At 45.8% G+C, this 12,153-nt stretch overlaps 1 protein-coding gene across 1 annotated transcript in view; it reads left to right on the top strand.

Annotated features, from left to right (window-relative positions):
* IFT172 (intraflagellar transport 172) overlaps window positions 1-12,153 on the top strand; it is a 1,181,874-nt gene that overhangs the window by 60,704 nt on the left and 1,109,017 nt on the right. Inside the window, exon 2 of the mRNA XM_086928171.1 lies at window positions 11,391-11,534. Within this exon, the coding sequence (XP_086784297.1) occupies window positions 11,391-11,534 (144 nt within the window). The remainder of the gene's footprint in view (window positions 1-11,390; window positions 11,535-12,153) is intronic.

Here is a 12,153-nt window from a genome sequence, read left to right as displayed (position 1 = left end):
GCTGGTGTCGACCTCCCTCCTCCCCGGCCCACTTTATGTGGAGCAGTGTGAGCGCTGGGTGGAGAGGGGGGGTGCTCGTTGTCCTGCTCTCGCACACACTTTTTTTTTTAAATTCGAGTCTAATCCGTACTCTGCGCTTTGTGCCCGGGGGCATTCTTTAGTCCGTGCAAGATGTTCTGCACAAAACACCAAAAGTTTAAGTGAAGTGGCGTACTTTGAGGAGGGACAGATGAGAGAGAGACAGATTATTGCACTTCACTTAAAAGTACAAGCATTTTCCAGGCTAAAAAAACAGTATCGTACCCTGAGAAAGCAAGCAAAACAGAACTGGGGACGTTGACTGTACATACGACATGAAGAACAGTCACTCCATCATTTTAGTGATGCACAATAGCCTAAATAATGCACGTACGGGACAATAAATGAACTATCCCATGGCCTGAAATAAACCCGTGAGTTATCAAACCATCAGATCCCGGTGGCTTTCAAGTCTTTCAATCAGCGGCCTCCTCGCCTTCCAGTTCTTGTAGCCGTATATTTTCTAATCTCAGTAGCTCTCCAATCCTCCTGTCCCGGTCCCGTCGAGCAGTCCGACCCCGGTGACTCAGTTCTGCAGCCCGCCTGCCCTGCTGTCTGTCGTTCCCGCCCTGCGCCCCTGGAATGCTAACCAGGGCACCGCCGTAGCTGGGAGAAGCCATTCTCCTTCACAGAACTGCTGAGCTCAGCGCTTCGCTTCCCGGGGTGTTTATTTTGTACAAAATCGCTGATCCTGTAAAGTGTCGAGAAACATCTGGGAATGCAATGGGTACATTTAACTTTCTGCGGGAGACAAAGGAGAGCCCCGGAGGCAGAGGCGCGGGCCGCCGGCGAGGCCCCAGAGGAGGGGAGCACCGCCCGCGGCACCAGAGGAGACGTCCAGCAAGGCCCCGAGGAAAAGAAGCCCCGCGCCAAGTACCGGTGAGTGCAGCGACCCGGGTGGGTGCCTCGCAGTGTGAGGGTAGAGCGGCCCCAGCAGACAGCAGGCCGCTCCCCTATCTCAAGGCGGCATTTGGTGATTTGGAGCCCCGAGGCTCCCGGGGGCAATTGCAAGTTCCGAGTCCCCAATGGGGGACTCCACCGTGACGGCCGCATTGCTGTAGAGCCCAGGAGGGCTCAGGGGGCAAAGTGCGTGACAGAGCCCCGAGAGGTTCAAGAGCAGTTTTCTTTCTCCCCCAAGCGGCCCCATGTGTTGACGAGTGCACTAAGAACGGCACAAAGAGGGGGGCAGAGGCTTACCTCATGTCCTCGGTAGACGCTGCTCGAGCAGCAATATGGCGGCCGGCAACTCTGAAAATTTTCGGATTCGGGGGCGTGTATTTGTTGTTTTGAGTGACTGATGATGTCACTGGCTAAAGAACAGCAAAATGTACGCCCCCGAATCCGAAAAAGACGGAGCTTCTTTGGAGGGACGGCTCTCTCCTCCAATGGCTGGCCTCTGTTTAGGAAGCCAGCCAATGGAGGAGAGACTGGGCAGGGAGGCGGGTCCTACAGCCCTACTAAGAAGCATTAATTCTCCTCCCGGAGACTGCGTAAGCGCAGCCTTCTCGGTCCTCGACCTAAAGAGGCTGATGTGGAAGCTGTGGAAACCAGTTGGTGACAAGTGCATTATATACCTAAATGGTTCACAGTCTGAATTAAAGAAAGGGGGAATTAGACTGTTGCCTTTCACCATGAAACCATGAATGTGGCATCAACTCGGTCGGATTTGTGTTGCAGGCCAGTCTGCCTCATGTCAATAGTTGGCCATGTTATGAGTGTTTTGAAGGGCTTATGCAGAAAGATGTTGATGACTGCGTGGAGGAGTGCAGTTGCTATAGTCAGGTTTGCGTTACCACAGAATATTGATCACAGGCTTTGAAGAAGGAAAGAGAAATTAAATGGAAGATGCGATTGACTTTTGGGAATGTGAAGGAGTTCTAATGTGCAGAAATCCATTTAGAGCGAAGGACATTTTCATTCAGGAGTGAGGGGGATTCTGAGGCTGATTGTTAAGGGGAGGTGGATAGGTTGATGTCTTGGAAAGGGAAATATGAATTAAATGAACGAGGGAAAGTTGATGAGCTCAGTTTTAGCAGAGCTCAACATGAGAATAGTTGAGGGCCATGAAGTGCCAGATATGAGGCAATTTCATGGTTTTTACTGGTCTTGGTAAGCAAAGGCATGGAAAGAAAATAATATCTGGATGTTATTGGTGAAAAATACAGTACATAAATCCAAGTGAGGAGATGACGTTTCTTAGTAGTATGTCATAAATTGCAGTGTTGGAAAAGGAGCGATTTGACGGATAGGAGGCAAACTATTCTCTGACATTGTTGGCTAGTCTCAGCTAGGCCCTGCTATATTTGTTTTCATTATTGGCATTACATCAATAGTAAAGCTATTAGAGTTATATGCCAGAGAGGAGCAAGTGGTTACGCTGAGCCATATTTTTAGGTCGAGCAGACCTAAAAAGCAGGCGAAGCCTGCTTGTCTGCGAAGACATCTCTTGCTGGCGTGTCTGGAGGAATGTGAGACAGCGATCGCCCACGCGCTTCGCTGTCTCAGATTCCTCCTCGAGGGCGAGCACGTCGCTGTGCACATCCCCTTCCTCGCATTCTATCTCAATCACACACAGTCACGCATGCGCACACACATTCCCTCGCGCACACACGCACACGCGCACACACTCCCCACCCCTCCCCCCCAGGCATACACACAGGCAGGCACGGAGTCCCCTACGGGGGACTCTAAATTCACATCAGCCCTGGGCCCCAATCACCGGCTGCTCTCTTCCGGCGGGGCTCCTCTCGCGCTCTGCTCCTCACGGCGTGTCTCCTCTTCTGGATCGGGGCTCCCTCAGGTCAGAGGAGCCCCGCAACAGGCGTCACACTCCTCCTTCTCCCCGGGCCCCTTCCTGGGGACCCGGGCTACCCAGGACCGGCAGGGCGCTCCATGTGCCGGCAGGCCTTCTTCTCCCGGACATCAGGAGGCGGGACTTCCGGTCGGCCGCGAGCGGATTGGCCGGCCGGGCAAGAGCTTCCGGGTCGCCGCGGGCAGCGCGGCGGCCCGTTTTTCATGGCTTTGTATTTTTTTTTAGGAGGCGTGCGTCGGAATCGGGGGTTAGCCGGTTCTTGACTTTGCTTGACTGGGCATTAGCAGAGTGCATGCTGTAGGCGTTTTATGTGAAACGCGCTTCCTGAACGCTCTATCTGGGGTTGCTGTTAAAGGCATTTCACCTTTTTTTCAGACGTGTACTGCTCACATTTGGGGTACGCATGTGTCTGTATTCAGTATGAGAAATGGCTAGTGTGTGCGCGCCACGGATAAAAGGGGGTGGGGTGAACGGGGGCTGCCTCGGATTAAGCATGCTCTATCTTTGTATACTCCTCTCTCCGCCGTGGGCTCTCGTCTCCCTGTCCCTCCTTTCATCATATGCTCTGTCCCCTCATACTCTTCCACTGTCCGTGGCGGGCTCATCTCTCCTCTTCCTGTTTCCTCCGTTCATCACATGCTCTATCTTCTCATACTCTTCCTCTCTCCATAGCGCCCTCTGTCTCTCGGCTCCCTGTCCCTCCTTTCATCACATGCTCTGTCTCCTCGTACTCTTCCTCTCTCCGTCGTGGGATCTGTCTCTCTCCCTGTCTCCTCCTTTCATCACATGCTCAATCTTCTCATACTCTTCCTCTGTCCATAGTGCCCTCTGTCTCTCGTCCCTCGTGTTCAGAAGCTGTCTGTCGTGTCGCTCTCTGTCCATCCACTCCTCGCAGGATCTGTAATGCCTGGCTGTATAGCACCTAGATAGCTCGAGTTATATTAGTGGCTCTACACACATTGTAGAAGGGTGAGGTGAGGGGGGTGGGGGGGTTCTGCGGCTCAGTGAGGAGCCTAATGCGTGTAGCAAACTGCGAGAGGGGGGTCACGTGACCGGCAGATAGGGGTTCCAGTGTGTAATTCTGGAAGGTGCTACAGAGCCAGTACCCATCAGATGTCCAGACTGACTGCTGCGAACCGTCAGTAGGCTGGTGGGGCTTATGGTATTGTAAATAACAATGCCTTTTCATTTTTGTAAAGTAAACCTTGATCAGTGTGAACTATCATAGCAATTTTATTTTATTTTATTTTTTGCATTCTATGGGGATTACAGGAAGTATAGAATCTTTTTGCATTTTTCTACCCGTTTACAATTTTTTTTTCTTTTGGTTTCCGATTTTCGCTAGGCTGTTTGTGATATTTTTGCAGCAGACAACATGGATGTATTCGGTTTATGAGAAGTGTGATGGTATGACTTTGTATTATAAGCTATAAAATACCTTCTGCCATACAGTAAAGGGTATTAAGTCACCTCTGAGTTTCATGCTCTTATAAAGGAACTTGGCCTTCCGTATCGCTCATATGCACAGAATATGCCTCAAACAAATGTCTGTATAAAAATGATAAATTATGGACAATACTAATTAGATTTTAGGTAGCTTTTTCGACACACTTCTGCTGTTTCTATGCCTTGTAATTGAAAGTTACTACCAAAACCAGTTTAATGTTACTGAACTGACTGTCCTCAGAAGGATGAAAGGCTAAATTGGCCTTAGCAGGATTCAAAAGTGTAAACTGCTTGCTATCTACAAGTCGTGAGTGGACATCTAGGGACTCACAAGCATACGTTTCATTTTTGCACACCATAATTTCACAAGTTTTTTTTGTCCCTATGGTTCAAAGTTGTTTTTCTCATTAAAAAAGGCAAGATATGCATTTACCACAGCAATGACATCTGCAAAGGCAGTCCATTTACTACCTTGAAAAGAGGATCTTCTAGGGTGAACATTCCAATTAACCAGTTACATATGGTCCCTACTGGGTCCAAATGCAGACCCATCGAGATTGGACAGCTAATAAACAGAAAGGGAGAAAATTCCAAGTGATCTGACGCAACCGATAGTTCGTGTCTAATTGTTCAGTTCTAATTCCAGCCGAGTGTTTGATTTAACCAGTAGAATGTAATGTTGTTTGTTCTGTGCATGAGAATTTCAGATCACCTTGTGGGTAACGAGTTTTGGAGTGTTCAAAACATTTTTGTGCGTTGTGAGAATTTTGTCTGATTCTTGTTCACACAAGCTGGCGATTTTTAAAAATCTCAGTCTCGCCCCACACTCTGTCCCTCGCCCCACAAGTAAAACAGTAACTTACAATATTATTATAATATAATATTATTGCCAACATTGCTTAATATTTTGCAACAGCTATCATCTTTATACACCAATACAGACTCTGCTAAAAATTTAATGCAACACATTGTCATATACAATGCCAATAACTCAAACTTTAATGCTGCGAGACCTATTGCATTGCAAATGCTTGTTATTTATGTATTTATTTGAGGTTTTATATAGCTCGAACCTGACCCGTTAGGGTATCCGAGCGCTTTACAGGGATAAACACGTTATTTACAGGTTAGGCATAGGCAAACTACAAGGATGGGGTAAGGGACTTGATTAGAATAGGACAAGACCAGAGTTATATACAATGATCTGTACAGTACCATAATTGGCATAAAGGAATTGACTACAATAGGACAAAGGCTAGAGTTATATACAAAATTCGGTACAGTACGAAAATCTCGACATGTCAGTGATAGAAGGAGAAAACCGGCAATTGTAATTGAGCGAACCAAAAGAAATCAAATGGTGGAGAGAGCTGGAAGAACGTTAGGAGTTGAAATTGGTACGCAGAGAGGGCCAAGCATTACAGGTGATTATGCACAGAAACCAAAGCCGTGAAAGAGGCGGAGTGCGCAACAACAGAAAGTTAATGGAGAAATTTGCTCATTAGGAAGGTTTTGGCTTCCTTTTTGAAGAATGACAGAGACTGTATTTTCCTGATAGAGGAAGGTAGCGAGTTCTAGATTTTTATTTATTTATTTATTTTTTTAATTAAAAGAGTTTTATATAGCACTGGCTAGACCCGAAGGTATCCGAGCGCTTTACATGAGAATCAACAATCAACAATGTAACAGAAAAAGATCAACAACTACACAATTCTTGGTGAAGCCCCAGAGAACGGTCGGTTGTAAGTTTTCTCCTTGCGGAAGCGGGTATGGCTGGAGTACACGGTCTTTGGCGGACTGGGGATTTCTGGAACTCCCAAATACCACAATTTTCTGGGCGAGATATGCCGGTGAGTTCGTGGACAAGGCTTTGGGTGTGATGCAGGCCAGCTTAAGCTGGATTCTGCCTTCAAGAGGAAGCCAGTTCAAGGCCTTCAGCTTTGGTGAAATGTGGTCAAATGAGTCTGGCTGCTGCGTTTAGGCAAGCCTTTAGGGGGGCCGTGGTAGTCTTTGGCCAGATAGGGTAGAGCAGCCATATTCAATTCTGGAAGTAACTAATACCGGAAAAGCGGATTTGAGGTTGGCAGTTTCAAGGAAGGGTTTTAGCTTTCTCAAGTAGCTCAGATGGAACCTGGCAGTTTTGGCCATTGAATTGATATGTTCACACATATTCAGGTTGCTGTCAAGATTATCCCGAGAGATTTGGCAGAGTCCACTACGGTCGGTGTGCAGTTGAGTACTGTGATTGAGTTAATCCATTTCAGGATGTCGATGGATTTTTTTGAGGGGGAGATGAGAAGGAACTCCGTTTTTTGGGCATTCAGTTTGAGCTGGTTGTTGGCAAGCCATTGAACAGTTAGTTTCATGGCATCATTCAGATAGGTAATCTCCTCAAGAGAAGAGATTTTGATGTATATCTGAGTATCCTAAGCGTACATGTGGAAGGATATGTTGGCCATGCAAAGATTTTCAGCTAATGGTTCAAGGTAGAGATTGAAGAGGGTAGGGGCCAGAGTACAGCCTTGTGGGACACCAATGGAAATCGAAGAAGGAGTAGGTAGGTTGCTGTTGACCAAGAATCTCTGTGTCCGGTTCTGAAGGAAGGAACCAAGCCATTTGATGACGGTACCTCCTAGACCCATCCTAGGTTCGAGGCGTTCAAGAAGTTTCTCATGGTTGACTGTGTCAAATGCCGAGCAAAGATCCAGAAGGATCAAGAGACAGGTTTTGCCTTGGTCAAGGGCTAGGAGGGCATCGTCAATGATGTGAAGAATGCTAGTTTCAGTGCTGTGCCCCGGCCTGATCCCAGATTGGAAATCGTCAAGCAAATTGAAAATAGCGATGTGCTGGCTTAGTTGTAGTTCGACACATTTCTCCTGTACTTTCGCAAGAAGAGGTATATTTGAAATTGGTCTGAAGCTGTCTGGAATTTCCGGATTCAGATTGGGTTTATTGAGGATGGGAATGACTTGCCCGGTTTTCAGAGAGTCAGGTATGGACCCTTGAAGAAGGGAAGCATTGATAATTGTGGTCCAGATGGGAATGTAGGAAGGTCGCTGCCAAGCAGTTAGCGGGGAGGGGGTTCTTGAAGTGGTTGTTCGGTTTTAATTAGGATTTTCGAGATGGAATGGTCATCATAAAGTTCGAAGTTGGGCCAGTGAGCCTTGTTTTTGTGTGTTGCTAGGAGGGGACGAGAGGAGAGATGGGACTCGGTAGGAGGAGGAGGGGAGATTGAGGTAGAATTAAGTTCGATTCCTAGCGAGTTGATTTTGGTTGTGAAGAAGGAGAAGAACTCATTGCAGGTAATTGGGGATTTAGTAGTTTCTTTGGATGACTTCGCTAGCTTGTTAGTTTGGAGTTTGACTAATTCGAAGAGTTTGCGGGGTCTGTTCTTGGCATTTTCCAGTTCTGACCTGAAGAACTGTTTTTTTGGGACATGAGGATATTCTTGTTGTAGGTATTTCTGGCTTGATGTAGAAGTTTAAGTCGTGAGGCTGAGGGATGCTGTCTCCAGTTCCTTTCTTTGAGTCCGAGAGCTCTCCTTTCGCTATTGAGGGGTCTGCTGAATCAGGGTTTTTTGTCTTTGGTTAGGGACCCTTTGAGCTTTAGCGGGGCTAGATCATCCAAAATGTTGGGCGTAGTCGAGTTGTAGTGCTCTGTGAGGTCGTTGACCGTAGATAGATTTGGGGGGAAGGGGTTGTAGGTCGCTCTTGCAGCGAGTAGTCAGCTTCTCGAGGTCAAGGTTCTAAGTGTCTCTGAGCCAGCGTTTAGGTTTCACCAGTTGCCCAAGTCTTTTCATGTGGTAGTCCGGTATTATGAAGGTGATGGCCTGGTGGTCTGACCAGTCTCAAGGCTCTATAGAATTCAGCCTGAGATATATAATGAGATTTTGGTAGAAGGAAGACTGGCTGGTTGAGGGTATTGGTGAAGGTTTAGAAATTACTTTTTATCTGAAAGGGGTTAAGTAATGCATGATTTTCCACCACTTGTGGAAGAGGGAGTGCATTGAATTCTTTAGAAATGAGGGCGTGCTCCAAAGTTACAAACAGTTAAAGAAGGCAGTGTAGAGAGCAGGATGCAACAACTGCTTCTTTATAATGGAGTTCTTAAACATGAGGTAAGTGTGTTTCAGAAGCCACTTTCCCAGAAAATGATTACAACACAAACTGAGAAGTGACTCCAAAAAGTAGTCACTATAAGTTGTCGAACAAAGCCAGTATTTTAAAAAACCTTCAAGAAGATGTTGATCAGACTGAAGAGCAGCCAGAGGTGGAGGGAATTAATTGCACTGTATAACCGTAGGTAACCTAGTGTTAGATATTTGGGAGACCTTATGCTTCTAAATGTATGGAATGTTAGATGGTAACCTGATGCGCAACATCGTTGATTTTCGACCCTTGATTGTCTGATTTATGTTATTTTAAGGCAGTCCTCTTCACAGTTGATAATAAAAATCTTACAACCTAATGTTTTACTTGACAAAAGTGTCATTATCATATGATGATAAATGTCAGCAGTAGAACGTTGAATACTTTCATGGAATAAAATGATTCTACATAAATGCACATATCAATGAAACCATACTAGAGAAGAAAAGTCTCTTATTTTACAGAATGTAGGTATTCCAAATAATATTTTTTACGTGTTTGTCTATTCATGTTGGCTTTAGTTTTCTATGGCACAATTAAGCCATTATAGGGTGTTTATGGTCTTTTAAGTAATTTTCTCCTAGGATTTCAGAATATAATATACATTTCAATGGTATTTGTTAGTACAATTAGGACCATGGAGCTTGTTAAACTGGCAAGAAGTCTCCTTCAGGTTGATACGTACGGTTTAATTTCTCTACAGCTATTTTACATTTTAGAGTTATGTGTATTAAATATCAATTTGCGCTGCCACAAAGCTTGCTCAATAAGTATTAGATAAGTGGGGGCACCAGTGATCCGACAGCAAGATAGTTGCACCTTAGTGCAGCTCTGCCAGCCGAGAATTTTAATCAGCCAAATATACTGCCATCCTACTGCTCTCATGCCCGCAAAGGGAAAGCTGCGTGCTGGAGAGAATGGGGCTACCCGCCTGGCCCCGTTAGATGACTCCTGGACTCCATTTGTAACGTCAGTGGCCTATGACTGCTCGCCGTGCTGGCTGCTGTAAAGCACCGGAGTGGAGCCAGCAGCGAGGCAGAGTACGGCAAGCTGATGTGGTGTTCCCTGGCTGCGCGATGACCTATCAGTGAGGAGTCCTTCTTGGTGAGAGAGTGGTGGCAAGCGAACCGGGAGGTGCTGGAGAGGCACGGACCAGAGCAGCAGATGAGAACTGTGGCGTGGGAGGCGGCAGCGCCTGATTGGAGTGGCTCAGTACCAGACTCCTTCTTAGCGTCCCCCCTACCACTCCCAAAGCTGCAGAGAACTGTATGGTGAGTGGTGGCTATCTCCCCTGGAATTGCCGGGAGGCAGTTCCAGTGGCAATGGAATGGTCCTGATTTCTAGAGCTGTGGTAATACGGGAACGAATGGAAAAACATGGTATGGTTGACATATGGAAGCTGAGACACCCGTTACAGCAGGAAGGTACATACATATCCTCTGTCCATGGATCGTCGTCTCGATTGGATTACAGGGTGGTATCCTGAGAGATCTGCGTCTGGACAGCAGAGGTCACACACCTTCCTAAGACTGTCTGAGTATGCGCCAGTGAAGTTAGAGATCTCAATTCCCACCCCATTCGCATGGAGTTTTCAAGTGACAACACTCCTGGATCCTGTGTTCCAGGTTGGGCTTCGCTCAGCTAATGTTGAATATTTTGACAAGAATGATGGTTTAGTGACTGGGACAGAAACGCTATGGGAGGTCGTTACGGTCACAATCAGAGGTGTATGCATTCGCACGCAGATAGGAGTGTTGAGAGCAATACGCCACAACTGTACAATACTGTGGATACATTTAGGTCCCTAAAGTGTAACTATCAGGACCTGCCCTCACCATGCCACCCTTGCTGCCATTCCGGAGCGTGGTTGGAGCCTGTAGACTGTCGCCCTGGAATGTGCTTACTGGGTCGGGTTAAGGGTTACCAGCCAGCTAATCCCAAGTTTGTGACAGTGGCCTTACGGTTGGCAAAGCGGAGAGTCGCTCTGGATTGGGGCAAATGAGTAGTACCCACTAAGCGACAATGGCTGTCGGATCTGGCCTACTGCAGGGACCAATTGGAACTTTATGCACTAGAGCTACTACGGCCTTCCAGGCCTAAAAACATTTGGACTCCCCTCACTACATTTCTTTGTCCGCCACAGAGGAGTCTTATTGGATGTTTTGTCTTAGACAATGGGATTACCTGGTATGAGGTATAGATATCTGCACGTGTAACAATGGTATTGCACAGTTGATCTTATCCATTCAAGTGTAAGTGACATTGGTGAGAGCAATGTTGATGTATCTTTGCTTGTTTCTTAAAAAAGGCAAATAATATTTAAAAAAACATGTGTATATATATATATATATATATATATATATATATATATGTGTGTGTGTGTGTGTGTGTGTGTGTGTGTGTGTATGTGTATATATATATATATATATATATATATATATATATATATATATATATGTATATATTTTGTAGGTGACCGCTTTCCCTTTATCAGGACCTATCCATTGTATGTGGAAAAGGTCAAGCTCCACTCGAAACCCTGTAGTGTAGCTGTGCAGTTTTCAAGGTGCTTTGTGTCACAAGCGGCAGGAGCAGAGGTCCACTTTCCCAGTGGAAGCATGTTATCTTGTTCCTACATCTTTAAAATTGTATAATACAGTGAATCCATATTTTTTTAGGCGGACTGGTTCAGCATTGCCACAAGCGTAACTGCAGTTGTATTGTCCATTTTGCACTGACCCACTCCTTTCACTCAGTATCTGCGATTATCACCATCCACATCCCCCAACTGTACTTTCTAACCCCTTCTCTTGTCCATCCACTGATCCCAAATAAATCAACCAGTAGCAAACACTCTTTTGTTGCCCACATTAAACAATGACAGCATGCACTGTGGTTTATTCCAGGATGGAGCTGCAAAGGTGACCTGCATGGCCTGGTCCCAAAATAATGCCAAGTTTGCTGTCTGCACAGTGGACAGAGTTGTGCTTCTGTATGACGAGCAAGGGGAGCGTCGGGATAAGTTTTCCACCAAACCTGCGGATGCGAAGGTAAGGCACTAATCTACTCCTTGTCACTACTCTGTCTGCTTTTGACATTGCTTTTGATAATATAATGCACATAAACTATACTGCCGGATTCTCATCCAAATATAAGCCATTTTCAGGCACAGTGAATATATTTTCTTTACAGTGCTTCTGAGCCAGGCCAGTGTAGGGCAGAGCCTGCAGGCAAATGTGTTCAAGATACTACGTCTTAACACCATAACTTATCTTCTGCTTTAGCAGAAGCTATTGGACACTTTTTATAGTACATAACTATGAAAACAGGAAGTTTATATGTTATGCTTTTTCTCCCTCTGATTAAACATATCCTTTATATACAGAATCGGAGGAAAAGAGGTTTTGCCACCGTGCATTGCTTCTTGTGCAGGAATTTTCAGAGGGCAAAACTTTATAACTACAAGCCATTGTGTGATAAACAGTCCTAAGATGTCATTGTCCAGCATTCGAGAAGTTCTCCGAACATTCATCGTTTAGATACAGCTGAGGGCAGGTTAAAAAAGTTTTGCTACACCTTGTATTGTTTTTTAATTTTTTTTATTATAAACTTTTATTAAACAACACACAACATACTGAGTGACCTAGAAAGGCCTTGTACAGTCAGTAT

This window comes from Lissotriton vulgaris, chromosome 6 (genome assembly GCF_964263255.1).
Source record: "Lissotriton vulgaris chromosome 6, aLisVul1.2, whole genome shotgun sequence".
Taxonomy (NCBI): Eukaryota; Metazoa; Chordata; class Amphibia; order Caudata; family Salamandridae; genus Lissotriton; species Lissotriton vulgaris.
This window is presented reverse-complemented; position numbering and strand designations above follow the sequence as displayed.